The following is a 23949-nucleotide window of genomic DNA, read 5'->3' as shown; positions in this document are numbered from 1 at the left end:
ATGTATCATTTTCAATTGTGTTAAAAGGGATTATCAACTCCAGATAATCTCATCCTTCTACTACATGTCTGGATTGCTTTTCTATACTCCTGACTCATACTTATCTTTTGCTCAAATTAACAGTGGCCACTGAGTCAGAGGAAGAGGATTTTCCACCTCCCCCACTCAAATAGCTCACTACTTTTCAATTATTAAAATATTTCCAGCAGCTGGTACAAAATCTACATTTTTTGATTAACTACTGAGAAGCACTGCTGAAAGATTATAATACTGCAGGCTTTCCTCTGTTGATATCTTAGACTCTTTGTTTTCAATTTGAAAACTTCTCAGTTAATTAAAAAAGGAATTGAAAGTAAACTGTGGTCAGGAATGTGAATCTTCACCTTGGAGGTTGTGCGCTAAAGTGTAATTTAAACAGCAATAATTACCCAAAAGAGTAAATAATCCCAACATGGTTTTGGAAAAATGTTCCTGCCTGATAACCTCCCTCAAATGTTTAACATTCATGCAAAATAAACTTGAAATTTAAAAAGCAATATCATTTTCAGGCTATCGCTAAGTAGAGGTAAATTTGCTGGAAGGTAGATATCCGAAAGGATGTGATAAAGCTATAACTATTAAAGGCATACAAAAGTATGACTTGGGGGCCCAATCATCCTGCAGTTGTACTGACAGAAATTTTATAGTTATTGCTTCAGGGAGGTGATAAAACTGGCTCTTTTTATATTTTATTTTGAGATTTGGTTTGTTTATCTTGTATTTGGTTTAAGTTTAATAGTTCCTTTATTTCCCTTCTCTCCCATAAACATATCTGAAAATTGGATTAGGTCCAGGGATAGTAGGCCACAGAGCTAGGGATAAAATTTTCAAACGTGAGTGTTTAAATTTTGGCACCTAAATTCATATTTAGGTGACTAAACAAATGGAGCGAGTGTCAGAGGTGAATTTAGATATCAGTGAGAGTGAAGGTGCTCAGCACCTATGAACAGCAGACCTCTCACCCCTTGCAGAGTCCCAAATCAAAACTGAAGAAATAAAAACTCATTCATCCTTCCCAGGCTCAGTCCTCAGCAGGTTCCTCAGAGTTCTTCCTTGCTCTCTGTTACAGAGTGCTACCACCTCCCAGGGCTTTCTCCCAGGTGGTCCAGCTCCTCCAGAGCTGCTGAACCTCAAGGCTTCTTCCCTGAGACTCTCTTCTCCCAGACTTGCTTCAGGAGTGACATCTCCTTCTCCTCAACTGCCCTCTTCCCCCAAGGACAGTCCCAGGGAACAAGGGCCATACTGCAAGCCCCTATGTGATTCCTTTCCCAGAAAGTGGAAACTCCCAACTACTTACTTCTCCTCTGGGTCCCATCTGCCTATTTTCTGCAGTCCTTTCTTTGTAGGGACCACCCAGTCTGGTTCTCCTGAGCTGGGTCTAATCCTTAATTACCTGTCTTCTTTCCAGGTGCAATGGAATAGGTTAAACAATCTGGCCAGAATACAATGTATAGTTTGCTCCAATGGTACATTAATTTTCTACCTTTTAAAGCCAAGCTCTGTTCAGCTTCTTCATATGAGTAGTCCCAATGACAAGGTGAGGCAATAGATTAACATAAGGAAAGCCCTCAGTCAAATTCAGCAACAAGCAAATGTAACAAAAATATATGTATGAAACCTATGAGTCTATTAAAAGATACCAAAGTCTAGATACATGGATCAAATAAGAAAAAAATCAGATGCCCTCAAAATTACTTGATACATTTAGATAAACATTCTGTGTGAATGATTTTTTGGTCCTTTGTGTACATCAGTTATGAGTGTGTTGTTCAAATTTGTCTTTGTCTGGAAGACGCAGGAAAAACACCGTTGTCCATTTCACTTAAGTGAAATGAATTTATGTGATTGCTATGTATGGTTTTATGTTCTTTTTCCATATATATTTATGTTGGCCTTGGCACACAGAAAATAACCTGAGAATGAAAGGCTAATTCTGACAAGTCACAGTGATGATAGAACAAAGATAAGACCCACACTTCATTATCCAAGATAGCTCCTTTGTTCTAAATATCGTGTGATTCACCTGATATTCAAACTTCAATTTTTTGGTTCTTCTTCTCATAGGATGGGGGAAGGGAGCGAAACTGTATCCACAAGATTTTAGAGTACAGGAGATTTATTTTTAAAACTTGAAAACCAAGTTTACTGATCAGTCCACCCTATCTCCTAACAATAGTATCAAACATTTGACAGAAAGTGTTACAGTTCGTGCATCATTAACTATCAGAGTAAATAAAACTACTAAACCAGTCATATTAGTTTTGTGTTCTTTCTGTATGTGAATGACTATAACTTAGAGCTGAACTATGATAATTCATTATATGTTAGTAGCAAAACACTTATTTTCAATGGACTTCTCCAAAATTAAACTATTTGGGGGGAGTATAGAGAGAAAACTGCTAGATTTCAGGGAGAGAACTATGCTTCTCCTTTGGGGTGCACCAGTGTGCCAATGGACAAAACATAGATGGGTCTTGTACCATCTAACAGGATTGGAAATCACAGTGTCTGGCTGATATAGTTCCCTAATCATAGGACAGAAACCTGTTGTCATATTTTGTGTGTTCAATATGGCAATCACTTAGGGACTGTGCTCAAGTGGCTGCCTTAATTGAAAGTTCTCAATATAAAACCAAACAAGAATAAAGCGTTCTTATTTTACTGCTTGCTCTGGATGGGCAAGGTAAATTGCCTGAAATATGAAGGAGTTACCAGGGTTATTTATTTTTAGGAACAAATTACATGATAACTCATGCTATCTGTAACACCCTTTTTGAGCTAACATTTTAGTGTTGGAGACTATGAATATCAAAGAACAAAAGTTTCTGCCCATATCATTTTACTTCATTTTTGTCCCCTCCAACTCCTGATTATAGTATCAGGCAGTCTCCAGACAGGAGCATAAACTGCTCAGTTTGCTCTATATACTTCAAGTCTAACATTAACTGTGCTTATCAGGAGGCACTCAAGTCCTTCTTCCGATCTAACTTAAAACAATGTAACTCAAATGGGGTTGCTCATGATTTACACCAGAGTAAATGAAATCAGAAAGAGGTCCTGGGTGGACAGAGCCTGTGATATCCTCGTATGGCAGATAATCTCCTCCTTAGAGAACTAAAGCATCACCGTCATCTACGTTCTAATTGCTTGGTGAGTACAAATCCTGGAATAACACTGTGACAGAGAATGATGTGCAGCCTATGGGACTTAATTTTCTATCTTTTGTTTCATTGTGAATAGAGGTCATGAGTGATATATATGTTTTTAAGAAAATAATACCTTTGAGAACAGATCTATGGAGTGTAAAAGCAATACATAAAACTCATTCTTTTTCTCCACTTAGGTATAAATGTAAGATTATCTACAACACTCTCAAGTATCATTTATGCATTCTTTGTCTCAAAGACTCTTTTGAATACACGAACATTAATTTCACACTACCCCAAAGCAATGTCTGTTTTATGTCAGCACATTCTAACACACATACAAAAGTCCAGTATAAATATACTACAGTGGAAAGTGTCTAACCACTAAACTGCGAACACAAATATGTAGAGTGAACACACCCCACAATACATTATATTGCATTTAAATATAGTGTTCATTTAGTTTGTGCATTTTAAGAACATAAGAACATAAAAACAGCCATATTGGGTAAGACCAAAAATCCACCTAACCCAATATCCTGTCTTCCAACAGTGGCCAATGTCAGGTGCCCCAGAGGGAATGAACAGAACAAGTAATCATCAAGTGATCCATCCCATCACCCATTCCCAGCTTCTGGCAAACAGAGGTTAAGGGCACCATCACTGCCCATCCTGGCTAATAGACACTGATGGACCTATCCTCCATGAATTTATCTAGTTTTTTTTTTAACCCTGTTATAGTCTTGGCCTTTACAACATCCTCCATAGGTTGACTGTTCATTGTGTGAAAAAATACTTCCTTTTGTTTGTTTTAAACCTGCTGCCTATTAATTTCATTGGGTGGCCCCTAGTTCTTATGTTATGAGAAGAAGTAAATAACACTTCCTTATTTACTTTCTTCACACCAGTCATGATTTTATAGACCTCTATAATATCTCCCCTTAGTCATCTCTTTTCCAAGATGAAAAGTCCCAGTCTTATTAATCTCTCCTCATATGGCAGCCATTCCATACCCCTAATCATTTTTGTTGCCCTTTTCTGAACCTTTTCCAATTCCAATATATCTTTTTTGAGATGGGGTGACAACATCTACACACAGTATTCAAGATGTGGGCGTACCATGGATTTGCATAGAGGCAATGTGATATTTATTTTGTCTTATTATCTATCCATTTGTTAATGATTCCCAACATTCTGTTCTCTTTTTGACTGCCGCTGTACACTGAGTGGATGTTTTCAGAGAACTACCCACAATGACTCCAAGATCTCTTTCTTGGGTGGCAACAGCTAATTTAGACCCTATCATTTTATATGTATAGTTGGCATTATGTTTTCTAATGTGCATTACTTTGCATTTCCCAACATTGAATTTTATCTGCCATTTTGTTGCCTAGTTACCCAGTTTTGTGAGATCCTTTTGTAGCTCTTCACAATCTGCTTGGGACTTGACTATCTTGAGTAGTTTTGTATCATCTGCAAATTTTGCCACCTCACCTTTTTACCTGTTTACCCCTTTTTCCAGATCATTTATGAATATGTTAAATAGGAATGGGCCCAGTTCAGATCCCTGGATACACCATTATTTACTTCTCTCCATTCTGAAAACTGACCATTTATTCCTACTCTTTGTGTCCTATCTTTTAACCAGTTACCAATCCATGAGAGAACCTTTCCTCTTATCCCATGACTGCTTACTTTGCTTAAGAGCCTTTGGTGAGGGACCTTGTCAAAGGCTTTCTGAAAATCTAAATACACTATATCCACTGGATCCCCCTTTTCCACATGCTTGTTGACCCCCTCAAAGAATTCTAGTAGATTGGTGAGGCATGATTTCCCTTTACAAAAACCACTTTGACTATTCCCCAACAAATTATGTTCATCCATGTGTCTGACAATTTTGTTCTTTACTATAGTTTCAACCAGTTTGCCTGGTGCTGAAGTCAGGCTTACCTGTAATTGCTGGGGTCACCTCTGGAGCCCTTTTTAAAAATTGGCATCCCATTAGTTCTGCTGCAGTCATTTGGGTATAGATCTACTGTCACTTTTCTTTAGGTCTCTATTTTTTCTTTTGGTTAAGATGCAGTAATTTTTTTTTTAAAATTATGTGTATTTTAAAAAAATATTTAATCAGTCAGATATTGCATTTATATTTAAGCCAGAGGCAACGTGCACTCAACATTGTCTCCTACAGTATGAGGAAAATGCACAGATTGTCTAGCCCAGTGGTTCTCAAACTGTGGGTCAGCACCCCAAAGTGGGTTGTGACCCTATTTTAATTGGGTCACCAGGGGTGGTTTAGACATGCTGGGGCCCGGGGTCGAAGCCTGAGCCTCCACCCAGGGCCAAAGCTAAAGCTTCAGCCCTGGGCAGTAGGGCTTAGATTACAGGCCCCCTGCTGGGGCTGAAGCCCTTGGGCTTGGGCTTCCCCTCTCCCCCGCCCCTCCGAGTGGCAGGGCTCGGGCAGGCTCAAGTTTCAGTCCCCATCCTGGGGTCATGTAGTCATTTTTGTTGTCAGAAGAGGGTCATGGTGCAATGATATTTGAGCATCCCGGATTCTAGCAGAATGATTTCAGAGAATTAAATAAAGCATTTCATTAAAAATTTGATGGATAAAAATGCGTTAAAAATTATGGATTGCTAAAATCAGTCAACTTAAAGGGAGAACTGTCAATTTGAAAATTGCTTTTCTGTTTGAAAAATTTAACTACTATCATTAAAAGTAAGATTGAGATATCTTTTGAAGATAAAGCTTTCTTTCTTTCTCTCTTTCTCTCTCCATTTTATTTGCTTTGTGCATTTGACAGCACTTTGTACATGGTAAATTTCTCTGTAGCCCAGTGAAATTTTCCCTCAGTCATTTTTTCCCTTGCAATAAACATCAAGAAAGAAGCAAAGGATCCCTTTAAAATATTTTGAGGGAATAAAAAAAATCATGGTACATTATTTAAAATGTGCTTTATAGCAGGAACTAGAATTTTATAAATGCATTAAAAATTAAGCTGGCATAACTCTTCTATCTGGAGACAAAGTCACACTTGACTTCATAAATGGGCACCAAGAGTATCTAAGGTCCTGATTCTGACAGACTAACATACATGCTTAACTTTATACACTGTGAGTAGTCTCACTGAGGTAAACAGGACTACTCAAAAACAATTAGGAGTCCAGTGGCACCTTAAAGACTAACAAATTTATTTGGGAGAATTCCAAAGATTCCACTTGGATTTCAACAATTTCCACCCCACCATCAACCTCAGCCTGGACCAGTGCACACAAGAGATCCACTTCCTGGACACTACAGTGCAAATAAGTGATGGTCACATAAACACTACCCTATACTCGAAACCTACTGACCACTATTCTTATCTACATGCCACCAGCTTCCTTCCAGGACACATCACACAATCCATTGTCTACAGCCAACCCCTAAGATAAAACCGCATTCGCTCCAATCCCTCAGACAGAGAAAAACACCTACAAGATCTTTATCAAACATTCTTAAAACTACAATACCCACCTGGAGAAGTGAGGAAATAGATTGACGGAGCGAGACGGCTACCCAGAAGTCACCTATTACAGGACAGGCCCAACGAGGAACACAACAGAACACCACTGGCCATCACATACAGCCCCCAGCTAAAACCTCTCCAGCACATCATCAGCAATCTACAACCTGTCTTGAAAAACGATCCATCACTCTCACAGACCCTGGGAGGCAGACCAGTCCTTGCTTACAGACAGCCCCCCAACCTGAAGCAAATACTCACCAGCAACTACACACCATACCACAGAAACACTAACCCAGGAACCAATCCCTGTAACAAACCCCATTGCCTATTCTGTCCCCATATCTACTCTAGTGACACCATCATAGGACCCAATCACACCAGCCACACCATCAGGGGCTCATTTACCTGCACATCTACTAATGTGATATATGACAATGTTCCAGCAATTCCCCTCTGCCATGTACATTGGCCAAACTGGACAGTCGCTATGTAAAAGAATAAATGGACACAAATCAGACATCAAGAGCGGTAGCATACAAAAGCCAGTAGGAGAACACTTCAATCTCCCCGGACATTCAACAACAGATTTAAACGTAGCCATCCTTCAATAAAAAAACTTCAAAAACAGACTTCAAAGAGAAACTGCAAATCTACAATTCATTTGCAAACTTAACACCATTAATTTGGGCTTAAATAAGAACTGGGAGTGGCTGGCTCACTACAAAAGCAATTTTCCCTCTCTTGGTATTGACACCACTTCCCCAGTTATTGGGAGTGGACCATGTCCACCTTGACTGAATTGGCCTTGTCATCACTGATTCTTCACTTGTAAGGTAACTTCCTTCTCTTCATGTGCCAGTATATTTATGTTTGTATCTGTAATTTTCAATCCGTGCATCTGAAGAGTGGGTTTTTTTACCCACAAAAGCTTATGCCCGAATAAATCTGTTAGTCTTTAAGTGCCACTGGCCTCCTCACTGTTTTTGTGGATACAGACTAACACGGCTACCCCTCTGATATTAGGACTACTCAAAGTGTAAAGTTAAGTGCTTGCACAAATCTTTAGAGGATCAGGATTAATTGAAGGGCAGAGAACATAGAATACTATATAGATGTGGTTGAAGATCAGACTGAAAACTTATCTAGAAAAGTGTAACAATTTTAGGGAGTCAATCAGAGTAGGCCAAACAGAGGCATAACTAGTCTAGATGGACCAATGATCTGATGCAGTACAGCAAATCCTATGACCAGTTAAACAGAATAAAATTTTGACATATTCACTAGAGTTACTTGACAGCTGCTTGAGAGGCACATTGGAATCCTTGTCCTCCCCAAAACAAAATATGCCCATGAACACACCTTGAAATTCTGCAAATTCTTAAGTGTTTCCATCTGTGCGGATTATCGTTGGTATTGTTCATGGATCTTCAAACTCACTGGTCTGGTTATGTCCCTCACTTCAACTCATGCACAACCCCATTGACTTGAAATGCACATGTTCAACTAAGAGCAGAAATTGGCCCACTTGATTCAAATGTGTCTTAGTTTGATACAAACAATTAAGCCAATCTCTGCTGTTAGCAAAACTGCAAAACTGATCAATTTAGTTGTAGCCAAATAAATGCCCATTATAGCTGATTCCTGGAGCTAAGATTAGTAGGTTACTAATCGATATAATCCCTTTTTCTTCCTCCCGCTCTCTTTTCTTTGTTTTAGTCTGTCAGTGTTATCATTCTTTAAAAATATCTATTCAAATGCTCTTACCAGCATCTGATTTAAATACTGTAGCGTACAAACCAAGACGTAAAATAAATGGCAGCAGAGATTATGTATTCCATGTTTTGATCATAGCACAACAATTATTCCAGTTGTTAGGTGGAATTTTCATTTGGAGTTTTTAGCTTGGCTGCCTCTGACTGACAAAGAGCGGTGATTAATTCACAATTCTTCTGTGGCTTGTCTGAACACGCCACATCTCATTAGCATTTCATCATATCTTCTCAAATCCTTGTGAAAGGAAAAAAGGAAACAATAGGATAGACTCTCCCTCTCAAGTAGTAAAGATAGAAGTAAAAATACCACCACAGCTTCTAATCACAGTGGGCATGATTTCTTTTAATTGCAATTCTACTGCAGTTTGCAACAATATGAAATTTCACTTTAATTCAGCAAACTATTTGGTAAATATGCTTTTTTATTTGGTTAGAAAATATGATCCATCACTCTTGCTGCTTCTACTGACACCTCAAATGTTATCCGGAGCGAACAGTAAGACATTAGGTCACCGTCACGTTGTAACACTTGCTTTTCGAATCACAGGGATGTATTGGAACACTGCGAACTCCAGCATACACAGGCAGGACTGAACTTCCTGCTAAAACCCCCATATCAAATAGAACAATATAACAGCATATGAGACAACAACATAACATCAAAATAAAGGTACAGCACCATCGATTAGTGGAGGTACTGTCTACACTGATCATTACAGCTTTCTCCCCCCTAGTTAAATAACAATTTTAAACAGTAACTCCTAGGAATCCAGGCAATCTGTCACCCACACAGGCCTCCGCATCGCTCTGCCCGCTTGAGTCCCATAATCACTCATGGAGTCATCATTGGTAGTTGGATTTAGAAAATCTGTGCGTGCAGGGTTTCCATCTTCTAGGTCAGGTCTATCTGTTTCGGACAGACAGACTGTTGAAGCTGCCATCTGTTGAGGTCCTGGGGACCCGGTGGTAATTCCTCCTCCAAAACCAGTTTTCCATTATAAGCCACAGGAAACTGCTGGAGTAGCCCCCAATTCTCTTCTGCATCCCTCGGGATAGTTGTTGAGCATCCTTACTGTTTGTCTTCCCCTTTCTTTCAATAAATCTGTGCACCACTTCTCAGTGCATTATGAAAAGGCAAGCTCTTGCTTTTTGTATCAGCAAGGATAAGCTATTTAGTCTTATAATTACTGTGTAAGGTCTTCTCCAAAAAGAAGTACATTTGAGATTGTTTTCCAGGATGCTTGTTCCAGTTGCATAATCACACCTTCTCTCCTTCCTGGATGGGCATGTAATTCTCTTTTTCCCATGTTCCTGGCTTGCTCGCTTCAGGCTCATCTATTTCTCCACCTTCTGCAATACTGTCCTCAGGTCTCCGATATAAGACTCCACAATGCCTCTCACCTCTGTGGCTGCATGGGCAATCCTTGCTGCCTGAACATCAAGTCATAGGGAAGAATGTGTTTGTGGGGTTCAAAAGTAATCTCATAGAGAGAGCAATGGATAGTTGAGTGCTGGTTGGTGTTATATGCACAGGTGACAAAGGGTGTCTTTGTATTCCAGTCTCATTGGTCTTCACTCACTAAAAAAAACCAATGAGGACTCCGGTGGCACTTTCAAGACTAACAGATTTATTTGGGCATAAGCTTTCGTGGGTAAAAAACCCACTTCTTCAGATGCATGGAGTGAAAATTACAGATACAGGCATAAATATACTGGCACATGAAGAGAAGGAAGTTACCTTACAAGTGGAGAATCAGTGATGACAAGGCCAATTTAGTCAGGGTGGATGTGGTCCACTCCCAATAATTGATGAGGAGGTGTCAATACCAAGAGAGGGGAAATTGCTTTTGTAGTGAGCCAGCCACTCCCAGTCCCTGTTCAAGCCCAAATTGATGGTGTTAAGTTTGCAAATGAATTTATTTTCCTCTCTTGGTATTGACACCTCCTCATTAATTATTGGGAATGGACCACATCCACCCTTACTAAATTGTCCTTCAACATTGGTTCTCCACTTGTTAGGTAACTCCCTTCTCTTCATGTGCCAATATATATTTATGCCTGTATCTGTAATTTTCAGTCCATGCATCTGAAGAAGTGGATTTTTTATCCACGAAAGCTTATGCCCAAATAAATGTGTCTTTAAAGTGCCACCGGACTCCTCATTGTTTTTGTTGATAAAGATTCACATGGCTACCCCTCTGATTCATTGACTAAGACTCTAAGTTTAGAGCCTATGATGCCGTTTACTCTCTCTACTCCCCCATGTCTTGCAGAAGGGGTGAAACTGGTCCTCACCTGGGTTATCTGGAGATGTCAGCAAACCTTTTGTAATAACCATGTTTCAAATTCCTTCCCCTGATCACTGCAGATGAAGTGTAGTGGCCCAAACTGCAACACTATATGTTTCATCAATGAAACCATAACTGTCTCAGACCTTTTATCCTTCCATGGCTGTGCCACCACAATTTCCAGCTGGTGTCTCTGGTAGAGGAGTTCTCAAGTCAATCTGTACAAACTCCCAGGGCTGAATAGGTTGGAGCATTCCTCATAGAGGAATTCCACCTGTCTTTGTTAGCATTTACTTTCTTGACAGGTAACACAGGGAAGTGCCCAGTCCTTAAATCTGTAGCCATAACCAGCCAAAAATAAAAAATGTCTGATACCCTGCTCAGTGTCTTTCCATGCTTCAGGTGGCCTGATGCTTCATTATCACAAAGGCAATCCAGTACTCTTCTCTGTAAGCTTGCTGGCAAGACAATCTTGTTACCTTAATTCACCATCAAGTTCAACAGATCAATGGAGAATCACTCTTGAACCTCCCCAATCTGGATGTCCTTTGGTAGTTCTGTTGGTGAACTGAACATAGCTCAGACTGTTCTTGCCAGATATACTCACAAGACCAGGTTAAATCTATTCTCCCTACACTTACTCGGCTGGGCGGAGAGCATCCACAACCACATTTTGCTTTCCAGGTTTCTAGTGAACTGTGAATGTATATAAATCTCCATGACACTTTCAAAAGACGAGCCTGGGAGATTAAATTCATAACTCTGCTAGACACTAAAAATCATGGACTGAACAGAGACTTGTGTCTTATTACAACAATCTGCAACCCACTAACTCCCTTCTTTTTGTCTTAAAACTAGAGTACTGTTAACGGGCCACTCTACCTTGAATGGTCCCTTACAATATATGCTAACTACCTATGCTAACAATCTATTCCACCTTGCATTTAGCTGGGATACTTGGAATACCTTTCCGAGACCTGAAGAAGAGCTCTGTGCGGCTCGTAATCTTGTCTCTCTCACAACAGAACTTGGTCTAATAAAAGATATTATCTCACCCACCTCGTCTCTCCAATAGGCTGGGATCGACATGGCTACAACTACACTGCATTCAATGTATATTCAGACAGTTTGTGAATCTATCTCCCCAGGTGTTCTTCTGGGTTGAGCTTTGTAAGAAGCCACTGCAGGGCACTGTGGTCTGCGTACACTGCGAATTCACACCTAGTAAACAACAATAGTTCTATAGCTGCATACTAGGTTTATCTTGCATATAATTTGTGGCCATAGGTCTGTGCCTACCAAGCTCATCAATTTGTTCAAGTGCAAATTGAACAGCCATCGTTGATGCTTCACAAGTTACCAGGAATGGATGGGATGAATCCATGAATTTAAACACAGCAGTTTAGAAGTCCTTCCTTCAGTGATTCAAATGCTTTTTCAAGTTGCTCTGTCCAATCAAAGTTGCTCTTTGTTAGCTGGAATAATGTCACTGGCTGCTCTGAGAAGTATTTTTTACAAGTCTTCTGTGGAATCCACAGAGGCCTACAAATCACTGTAACTCTTCCAGGTTTGCGGGAACCTTCTAGTCCTTCATAATGTTCAGTTTCTGGGGTTGGGGTTCCAACCCATCCTCACTGATTATATGTCCTAGGAAGGTGATGCAATTCCTTGCAAACTGGCAGTTATTTCCTGCAAGTTTGAACACTGAATCCTTAAAAAGCTTTAGAATTCTTTCCACTCCTACCAGATGTTCCTCCCATGTTTTGTGGAAACAAATAGAGTCTTTAAGTACAGGTGGATGTCTTCAGCTCTCAAAAAGTGGGTTAGATGATTCACTAACCTCTGATATGTGCCTGGTGCATTCCTAAATCTGAAAGGCATTCTGCAGAGATGAAACAATCCACAAGGTGTCACTAAGGCAATTTTGTCCTTGATCTTCAGGTGCCACTTTAATCTGATAATATCCAAACACCAAATCACAATATTTTGCTCCTGACTTTTATCCTGGGTGACTGCTATGTGGGGAAGTGGGTAGCTATGTTGAACACTCTGTGAATTAAGTCTCCTGTAGGCAACATGTATCCTCAAGTCTTCACTGGATTTTTTCACAGTTCCAATGCCCAAGGTGACATAGATTGCTCAATCAGACCATCGGCCAGCATGCAATTTAGCTTCTCTTTCACTGCTATCTGATACACCAGGATAATCTGAAGCGGGGCAGCCTCACAGGAACACTCCTTGGCTTAAGCAAAATCCAATGCTACTCCACAATCCAATGTTACTCCCCAACTCTTCATTATTCCTGGAAAACACACTAACATATAATCAGAGTAGCTGTTCTAGTCTCTTCCTTTCATTGCCTTCTATGGCCACTTCTGTCAAGTCACTCCTATGTTCTTTTAGTGACTGGGCTACCTCACAGCTCTTGATCACTGTTCTTGTGAGAGGCTTTGAGACACCAGCTAACTTGGACGCTTTCCCCATGGTCTGATTTTTCATTAGCTGCACTTTCCTGGTCAGTCACATCAATTACTCTTACTCAGAACTCATCCTTTGGTCCAACTCAAGACAGAATTTTTCTAAACAGCATTCCTAAGTGGACATTGGTAACTTCAAACAGCCCTACTGGTTCACTGCAGCATTCCTTTATTCCAAGATACCACAGGGAGAACTTCCTCTCTGTCATCCTTTAGGTATGGTAGAAATACCTCTGAGGCCCTCAGGATGCCCTCCAGGATCTACACTTTCTCCTACTCATCTCCGAATATTATCCAGGAACAGTTTGGTTCTCCTAATAACCCAGGAGTATTTTTTTGATTCTCTTGGATGAAATCCACTCCCAATACAACAGCACTAGAAATACTAGTCACCACAGCAAAAACCCATTGAGTTTGCAGAGACCCCAAGTTCAGTGGGAGCTAGATTTCATCTGCTGTCTGCTGTGGCTCATGATTAATAATCACCAATTTAACTCTTGCAGTATAAATCTCCTCCCTCTGAAGTGCTGGGTGTTCTCCATGGATGAGACTTATTCCAGATCCTGAGTCCAACAGCATTGTGCTTTACCAGGCATTGATGTCTCCAGGTGCAGTAACAGATACCTGGGCAGCTCTTAACATGGCAATTCTACTAGTTGTGGATGTTGGCCGTATTGCATCAACTTCTAGTTTCCCTGGATGAGGTTTCCCTCTGCTTGGACAATTCCGTCTCCAGTGGTCTTTGCCTCTGCATCACCTGCAAATGTCATCTGTTCTGAGATCAATTTGGGAAACAGTCTCTCTCATCTGATCCCAAGGGCACGTGTGAATATCTTGCACTTGGGCTTCCTTCAATTCTTTAGCCACTTCTCTAGCAATCTTTTTTGAAGTGCTGCAAAGGAGTCACCCTGGGGCATTTCAAACTCATCATATAATCTAGTCCATAGGTTTATCCAGTATGTTATCTTCCTTCGCCAGCAGATTATGAAGTTCCCATTTATAAACTCACACAGGACCCTCTCATAATTTGCCACTGAACATAGGCCATCTGAACACAGTTTCAGATTAAGTGCACTTTTATTCCCCCCTCTGTGGTCCCTCGAGGATACCCACTTAAAGGTTTCCAGCTCCCAGCCATTACCAGTCTTTCTCCCCCTTCTGATCGGGGTGTTAAGGCTACACAGATTTACACTGTGGATTTACACTGTGACATCCCCAGCAAGCCAAACTGCCTAAGCAGGTCAGCATCTGTGCTGTTTTATCTCCAAAGGCTACAGTGTAACTGTCTGCAGTAATAAGTTATCATACAGCTCCTTTTAAGCAAGCACATTTATTCTTAAGATGAAAGCATTAGAGAGAAAACATTAAAACAACAGAAGAACCTACGTACATGCTAAAAAGCTTTACAAGATGTCACCCCAAGCTCCAACCTAGGGTTCTGCTATGTTTCAGTCCTTCAAAATCCACAATTAGGTTTTCCCCATGTTTACAAGTTTATATCCATCTTAGACCCAGAACTAGAACATAGGCTGGACAGAGCAGCTATTTCTCTATGCAGCTCAGGCCTTTGGTCCTGGCCTCCTATAATAGGTAAATCATCAGACAAAGACCCCCCTCCTCAGGATGTAGCTTAAAAAGGCTGGGGTTGTGCATAACCAAAGTTGTGTAATGTGCATTAACCTCTGCCTAGGGCATCCCCAGGAAATCCACTTAATACTTACTGTCCCAAAAGTTCATACTTGTGTGGCACATTTTCAATATAGTCTTTTGATTACACTGTTTTTACATTTGTCACATCTCCCGCCTAGAGAGGTTTCATGCAATTCTGGCCCACAGTAATACATAAACTTAATACAATAAAGTCATTCAAGGCTATTTCAGGAAATTGCCATATTTGTGACAGTCCCCTCTCTGAAGTGCCAGTTCCAGATTCAGCACAGCAGGTTCTGCATCACTCGAGCCACCTCCTGGCCAGGGTAGTGCAGGAAAAGCCCTACCAAACGGTCTCTGCAATGCACAAAAACAACTATGCAGCAGTTCTCTGCCACTCCACCTCCTGCTTGCTATGCCTTCTGATATTTCAAAAGGGCCAAGCTCCTCTCAAAGCAATCATATAGGCGTATCTATAAGAACCACAATCTGCACTAGGAAGCTGCTGGTAAAATGCTTTGGGATCACCATAGAAAAATACTGTTGGATATTGTGCTGCTTTCATATCAGGCCACTCATTCACAGAGAGCAGCAGCTCAAAGTCTGTCAAGTGCTCGCAGATTCTAGTCTCATCTGCATGACCAGTAAATTTCTTCTCAAGCAAAGTGCTTGTGCCATCTTGAAGCTTCTGCCACCAGGTGTAATATTTGCTTATAGAATCACAGGGATTGACTGAAACACTGCAAGTGCCCACTCCAGCATAGATAGGCAGAACTGAACCTCCTGCTAAAATCCCCATATCAAATACATCAACATAACAATATACAAGACAAGAATTTAACATTAGGATAAAGATATAGCACCAGGTATTGGTGGAGATGGTGTCTACACTGATTGTTACAATACTCTGCCAATATTTTAACAAGAGGTTCCCACAACCATTTCCCCTAGCCACTTGGGAGAAAAACTTACATTACGCTGCAGTATGTCCAAAAAGATTATACAGATAAAACCCAATTTCATGAAGCCTGACTATCTGAATTCTCATTCTCTCCAAAATTTGAATCAGTCCCTTATCCAAAGTTTCTAATTAAACCAAAATTTGCTGAAGTGCAAATTGCCAAAGTCATCATTTAATTTAAATGAAACAGGTGGCTGATGTTTCCAGCAAATCTTCTTTCAGAAAAATGATTGTGCTCTTCCTGGATGTCTGAAAAGGCTGAAGTCATGCTTTTAAACATGTTACTGGGTGTTATGATCCATTGCTACAGTAGTCAAATCACTTATATATGTTACTACTAGAATAATTTGAAAAGAAGAAATGTTGGGCCAACAGCATGTGCCTCCCTGCACCCTTTGCAGAATTGGTTGCTGTGGAGAGCACAGAGACACTCAGTGAGGTATTTTTTTTCCACATTTGTTGTGTATTGAAATTAGCTGAATGAAGCACAATAAAAGAACAGGTCGGATAAGCAATAGGACATGCAGGAAAAGGTAGAAATACATTGGCACCCCAGCTGAGTAGGGAAATGAGACACGTGTCTTTGCTAAATTTTTCCTATCCTATCCCCCTAAATGTAGCTGAATTCTATAGACTTCTTGACTCTTGATCCTCCTCCCGCCCCCCCCCCCTTTTTTTTTTTTAAGTGACTGCACTCCTGTGTGACTACATGGCATTTTTTCACCTATCTTCAGCCCCTTACTCCCAATCACCACTTACTTTAGAATGGTTCTGATCACTTCCCTGATTGCTATGAAAACTGCTTTCTACTGCAGTATAGTCTGGTTATTTTTCTCTTTTTATTTATTTAGTTTTTACCTTTTGAATGCCAAACTAGGATAATACCTGTCGGAAAAGCAGACACAAAGCAAGACAGATATGCTAAATATATGGTTATCAAGGGAGCTGTTTACAAAACAAATGATTATCATGTGAGCTCAGAATTTAGGTTTCATATCCTTTTTGTTGTTTTTGCTTCATTGGCTTTGATGAGATATTTGGATATGAATTATATAATACAAAGTTACTGCAGCAGAAAGAGGAAACAGATTCCTAAGTATCTGCAATATTTGCAAAGTATAAACCAAAGGTACCTAAATAGTCCTATTGATTCCAAAGACTTTGCTAAATCACCAATCATTTTCTCTCAAGTGGAAATGAATTATGAGGCCTGCAGTTATCTAGTTCGCTGCTTGCCTAGTCTATGCACTTGCTTAAGCCTAGACACATTATTTATTATTTATTATTATTTATTACAGTAGCATCTAGAAGTCCCAGTGAGATGATTTATACAAAATGGAACAACTTCAATGAGAGATTGAGAGGTACCACCCCCAAATAGCTGATAGCCTGTTGGTTAGGGTGCTCATCTGGCATAGGAGAGATCTGAATTGAAGTCCTTGCCCCAGAATGCAGATTCAGATCTCAGTCTCCTGTGTCTCAGGCAAGTGCCCTAAAGGCTAAGGGTTATACAGGAGGGGCACAAACACACATACATGCATACTCAAATTTGCTGGACTGAATTTTACTTTTCCAATTTGATGACAAATTCTGAACATTTTTGGAATCACACTGAATATTTTCCCTGATTTTTTGATTTGCTGGCTGAACCAAAAATCAATTATTCACTCAGCCCATTGTGGAGCTTCCACCCTTTATAGCTATTCTGTTGGCATCCTGCACCATGCAGTTTAAATGGTGCCTACTGTGATGGGGTATACTGACCCCGCATTGGGCCAACGGGGACAGACGAATCAATTGGGTCCAAGAGGCCAGGCTCCCCTCACCTCTGCTGCATATGCTCCAGGTGGAAGGAACAGATAAATGGAGGAAGCCAAGCTCTGTCTGGGCAGGCAGAGGAGGAGGAGGGACATGTGTTGCAAGCTCCTGTAGAGATGCCTGAGACTCGCCAAGCAGTATGAGCTGTGGGCCTCGGCTACTCTGCGGACAACCAGATGACTGAAGAGATTGACAGGGTAAGAAGTGACCCAGGGAATATAGTGAAAGTTGGTGTTAAAACCCTTAATGAGGAATCCCCTGGCTTCACAGGGCCCTGGGTTGGAGCTCGGTGGAGCAGGGTGGGCCTGGGATCCCCTACCCCACTAACTCGCGACTAGGTGTGGCTACTGTTTGTTTGCCTGCCCCAGCCATGAGGTTCAGGGGCCATAGACCATCGGCTTACTCTGCCCCGCCCAGGGGCTACAAACTGATTGTTTATTTGGCCCTGCCCAAAGAGTCTGAACCCCCCCCACCCTCAAGCAGTTGCTGCTTGCTTGCCCCAGCCAGGAAGCTCAGAGGCCCCCTAGACTGCTTGGTTGTTCAGCCCCACCTAGGGGCTATAGACTGACTGTTTGTTCCGCTCTGCCCGGAAGATCAGAAACCCTAATTGTTACTGTTTGCCTTGGCCAGAAGTCTCAGAGGCTACAAACTGCTTGTCCTACCCCGCCTGGGGGCAGCGGGTTGATATTTGCTTGACCCCACTAGGGGTTCTGAGACCACATTGTTGCAAATATTTGATCCCACAAGGAGTCCAGATGACTGTGTGATGAGGTGTACCAACCCCGCATTGGGACAATGGGGTTGGCCCCATTCAACAAACAGCCTCTCTCCCACCGTCACACCTACCCTCTGAACCTGTAAGAGTTTCATCCATTCTGCATGAAATTTGTTATACTGTATGAAAACAGGCAGTTACACAGTGTACATGTTAGAGCTGGACAGAAAATGAGTTTTTCCCCCCATGGAAAGTTTTGATGAAACTTAAAGTTCAGTGAGAAATAGAAAATAGAAATATTTTGTTTTGGAAATACCATGGATGCACCTCATGGAAGTTGAAATTTGGGTGCTCTCATGATCTCATTCTCCTCTATAGGTCAGGTTCCCTGGTTAGACTACTTTTCCCACAATGCACCATGGATACTAGTCTAATAGGTCATACTGGCGGTAGAATGTCCATGCTTAATCAGGTGAAGAAAGCGAGTGAGGCCAAACAGCAAAAATTAAGATGTTTGTTCACCAATGCAAGGAGCCTCGGTAACAAAATGGAGGAACTAGAGCTACTGTGCAGGAAGTGAAACCAGATATTACAGGGATAACAGAAACATGGTGGAATAGTAGTCATGACTGGACTACAGGTATTGAAGGGTATGTGCTGCTTAGGAAAGACAGAAATAAAGGTAAAGGTGGTGGAGTAGCATTGTATATCAATGATGCGGTAGACTGTAAAGAAATAAGAAGCGATGGAATGGATAAGACAGAGTCTGTCTGGGCAAAAACCACATTGGGGAAGAAAGCTACTAGAGGTTCCCCTGGGACAGTGCTTGGGGTGTGCTATAGACTTCCAGGATCTGATTTGGATATGGATAGAGACCTCTTTAATGTTTTTAATGACATAAATACTAATGGGAACTGCATGATCATGGGAGACTAACTTCCCACATATAGACTGGAGGACAAGTGCTAGTAATAATAATAAGGCTCAGATTTTCCCAGATGTGATAGCTGATGAATTCCATCATCAAGTAGTTGCTGAACCAACAAGAGGGGATGCCATTTTAGATTTGGTTTTGGTGAGTAGTGAGGACTTCATAGAAGAAATGGTTGTTGGGGACAACCCTGGCTCGAGTGATCATGAGCTAATTCAGTTCAAACTGAATGGAAGGATGAACAAAAATAAATCTGACTAGGGGTTTTGATTTCAAAAGGGTTGACTTGAAAAAATTAAGGAAATTGGTTAGGGAAGCAGATTGGACTGAAGCACTTATGAATCTAAAGGCGAAGGAGGTCTGGGATTACTTCAAGTCACAGCTGCAGAAGCTATCGGAAGCCTGCATCCCAAGAAAGGGGAAAAAATTCATAGGCAGGAGTTATAGATCAAGCTGGATGAGCAAGCATCTCAGAGAGGTGATTAAGAAAAACAAGATTTTCTATCTGGCATGATAGATGCATGCAACTCTCTGTGAAAGTAGGAAATAACTACTTAAATGTGGCAAGGAATGCAGAAGAGGACACCAACGTTGCTAATTGCAATAAGAGTTACTATTTTGATGGAAGTTTAAAACTAGATTTATGTTTATTTTTAGTGTCACAGTAATACTATAGAGCATTCAACCTGACAAAATTGTTAATATGAGTATAAGAGAATTACTGCATTTCAGCTTAATATGTTAGGGTTTTTAATGTCAGTAAAATTACCATGTTTCTATTCTAAAAAGCCCCATAATTTAACCATAGTTAAAAATTAGTTTTAGTTTGTCATTTTTTGGAAACAATTTAGACTTTCCACAGAACATCAGTGCGTCTTCCTGCTTGAAGAGAAAAGGAATATGGTAAATCAAGTGCAAAAAACCTGAACTGACTAAAGAATATAAAATCTTATGATATAATTGTTGTATAGTAGATAATATTAGCATCAAATTTTCTGTTTTACAGAATTTACTATTTACTATTATAGCATTTGCATCCTGTACATGTTTTAATGTACAGTGATATTTTATCTCTTTTAATATACAGTGATAGACATATGTACTAGATCTGGTTAACATTTTTAATTGAAACCGTTTTTCAACAGAAAATTAGGTTTTTCATATAGGTTTTTTTTTTTTCCAAAATGTGCCTGCTTCCATGGGAAAACTTTGATTTTTTCATTTAAAAATAAACAACCTTGAATGTCATAAAACTGAAAAGTTCTGGTTTTCAGCTGAAAACTGAAATATTTCAGAAAAGAACTGAAATTTTATGGTTCACTTATGCTGCCACAATGCCTCCTGTGAGTGTGTTTTGGTTGCCACATGTCCCTGTTTCTCTCTATGTGCTTCGTTCCCCAGCCGGATTTCATCTTCACATGATGCACTATGTCCCCTTATCAAGAGAGCAGACTCATAGACTTTAAGATCAGAAGGGACCATTATGGATCAGAAGGGATCTAGTCTGACCTCCAGCACAACGCAGGCCACAGAATCTCACCCACTCACTCCTGCAATAAGCCTCTCACCTATGTCTGAGTTATTGAAGTCCTCAAATCATGGTTTAAAGACTTTAAGGTGCAGAGAATCCTCCAGCAAGTCATCCGTGCCCCATGCTGCAGGGGAAGGCAAAAAACCCCCATGGCCTCTGCCAATCTGCCTTGGAGGAAAATTACTCCCTGATCCCAAATATGGTGATCAGCTGAACCCTGAGCATGTGGGCAAGACTCACCAGCCAGATACCCAGGAAAGAATTCTCCGTAGTAACTCAGATCCCACCCCATCTAACATCCCATCACAGGCCATTGGGCCTATTTACCACTAATAGTCCAAGATCAATTAATTGCCAAAATCATGTTATCCCGTCATACCATCTCCTCCGTAAACTTATTGAGTTTAATCTTGAATCCAGATAGGTCTTTTGCCCCCAGTTCTTCCCTTGGAAGGTTGTTCCAGAACTTTAAACCCACTTGTTTCTCTTAGCAACTGGCTGAACAAGAAGTAGGGCTGAATGGACTTGTAGGCTCTAAAATTTTACATTGTTTTATTTTTGAATGCAGGTTTTTTTGTACGCAATTCTACATTTGTAAGTTCAACTTTCATGATAAAGAGATTGCACTACAGTACTTATATTAGGTGAATTGAAAAATACTATTTATTTTGTTTATCTTTTTACAGTGCAAATATTTGTAATCAAAATATTAAGTGAGCACTGTACACTTTGTATTTTGTGTTGTAATTGAAATATATATATTTGAAAATGTAGATAAACAAAAAATATTTAATAAATTTCAGTTTATATTCTATTGTTTAACAGTGTGATTAATCGCAATAAATATTTTGAGTTAATTACGTGAGTTAACTGTGATTAATTGACAGTCCTAGTGCATATCCTTAATTATTCACAATCTCAGAGCAGTGAGTCACTGCTTCCATGGATAGCGTGTGAACCCACACTTCGTGGAGGCTAGCTCCCAGCCCAGCCCCACTCTGCCCCTTCTGCCCGAGGCCCTGTCCCTACCCCACCCCTTCTGTGTCCCTGCCCGCCTGCCAGAGCCCCGAGGCCCCCCTCCATCCTACTGCCAGAAGAGTCCCAGCCAAACTGCCCCAAGTATCGGCCCACCTGCCCAAGCTGTCCAAATCCCTGGGCCATTGGCCAGACTGCCCTAGCTGCACCGGCTGGCCCAAGCACTGGTCCGCCCGCCCCGAGCACTGGTCCGCCCGCCCCGAGCACTGGTCCGCCCGCCCCGAGCACTGGGCCAACAGCTGCTGTGACCCCCGGCTGGCCCAAGCACTGGCCTGACCCCTCAGGCCACCAGCCGGCCCAACTACTGACCCAACCCGAGCTGCCCCATGCCTATGGCCAGCCTAGCAGCTGGTTAACCAAGCTCCGAGCTCCAGGCTGCTGGCCTGAGCTGAGCTCCCACCAGCTTTGAGGGAAAGGGGGAGCGAGGGTGGGGTCTCGGGGTGGAGCAAGGGCGGGCCACGGCCTGGGTTAGGGATGGATTAGCCTTCCTTAGCCTATTATACACGCTGCCCACGTCTGCTTCCATCTGTATTCTCAGATGTAACACATCAGCCAGTAATTATGAGGGATCCAGGCCTTTGAATCTGGGCCATGAGCCCCCAGGCAGGACAGACTGTGAGCACAACCTAGCCACTCACCCAAAGATATGGAAAAATGGGCTAGTGAAACTTTAGCTCACTAAGGGCCCACAAAGCTTCTGTTTGGAGGAGATGTCCTCTGAGTGGCAGGGACATATTACTTAAACCAGAAAGAAGCACAGGAAATTGTGCCTGGCTGGCTGGCAGATGCTATGGACCCTCCCTACTTGCCTGATTCCTAAGCCCTGCCTGTTTCTGGTTCCTGCGCTCCTTATCCCAGAACCCTTTCTGTTGCCAGTTCCTGCTTTTCTGCCTCATTCCAGGTCTCTGCTCCTATCCTAACCCTGACACTGACTCCGGCTCTGACCTTTGGCTTGGCACCTGACTCTGACCCTGGCTCTGGTTTCAGGTGCCTGACTCTAAGCATTAGGCATGATTGTTCACACCCTGGTCCCTACAGGATTACTGATTGGCAGCCTCTTCTCAGAGCTAGTACTGCTGGAGGTGACAACTCAGCATTGTGAAGGACATGGTGGGGCAGCAATTCTCCTCCCCTGCTAGTGGTGTACAAGACAGTTATATGTTAGAAGAGAGTTCAGTTTTCACATGCACTGAGCCAAATTCTGCTCTTAGAGCAGTACAAGCCTAGAATAACTTAACACTGACACTAATGAGCAAATGACAGCAGAATTCACAAGTGCCATAGCCGACTAACCATATACAGTCCCAAGAGGTAAGTGTGTAGGTGTGAACATCTTACTCACATTGTGTGATCAATTGATGGCCTGTGGTTTTCTTCCCCAGGATGCATGGTTGCTCCATTTCCAAGGCCCCACTGGAATGCATTAGTGGAATGGACTGAAAGAGTTGCTGCTGTCACTTCTGTTGCTGGTTGATACCATTCACACAGGTTTTCACCTTCAAAATCACAAACTTCCACGACTTTACAAGACAAAATTAAAATACTTAGTATATGTCTACAAACTGGGAATGATCAGACAGTTGATGTTCGGGTCTAGTGAACAATCTGGGTATAAAAGAATTTCAGTGTAGTTTCTTTAATTAATATTTATACCGTATCAACAAGCATGGCTTTTCCCTATTGGTACAATACCAATCATACTCACTATATTATTGGCTAAGAAACTAATTCTAACCTGGGGAGAAAAATAAATCATTTGAACTGTTATTCACCTTGGTGTCTATCAGATCACATTATATATGAAAAGGACCCATTTCCTCTGGTGATCTCATATGCCAAGATATCAGTGTAAAAGCCATTAGCTACTAGTGGGATAGCAACTTTATGAAGGAAACTCAAAAAGCAAATTAGTTTTTATTTTAACAATCCAAATCATATCTGAATGCCTTACAGTAATGCTGCCATTTGACATTGGGACCAAAATACTGAAATACCATCTTATTTGGGTAGTATTTTAGCCTCCTGTGCCTTAGCTGATCCCTTCCTGAAGATGGGACAAATGAGTATTCTACTTGCC

The 23949-nt window shown here is 41.3% G+C and overlaps 1 protein-coding gene across 1 annotated transcript in view; it reads right to left on the bottom strand.

Moving 5' to 3' along the window:
* The window catches only part of MALRD1 (MAM and LDL receptor class A domain containing 1), a 481748-nt gene that overhangs the window by 249046 nt on the left and 208753 nt on the right, over window positions 1-23949 (bottom strand). The window contains 1 exon segment of the mRNA XM_043509412.1: window positions 23215-23392. Coding sequence (XP_043365347.1) covers window positions 23215-23392 — 178 coding nt within the window.

This window comes from Dermochelys coriacea, chromosome 2 (assembly GCF_009764565.3).
Source record: "Dermochelys coriacea isolate rDerCor1 chromosome 2, rDerCor1.pri.v4, whole genome shotgun sequence".
Taxonomy (NCBI): Eukaryota; Metazoa; Chordata; order Testudines; family Dermochelyidae; genus Dermochelys; species Dermochelys coriacea.
Note: the sequence above shows the minus strand (reverse complement) of the source record. Positions and strands in the feature narration are given on the sequence as shown.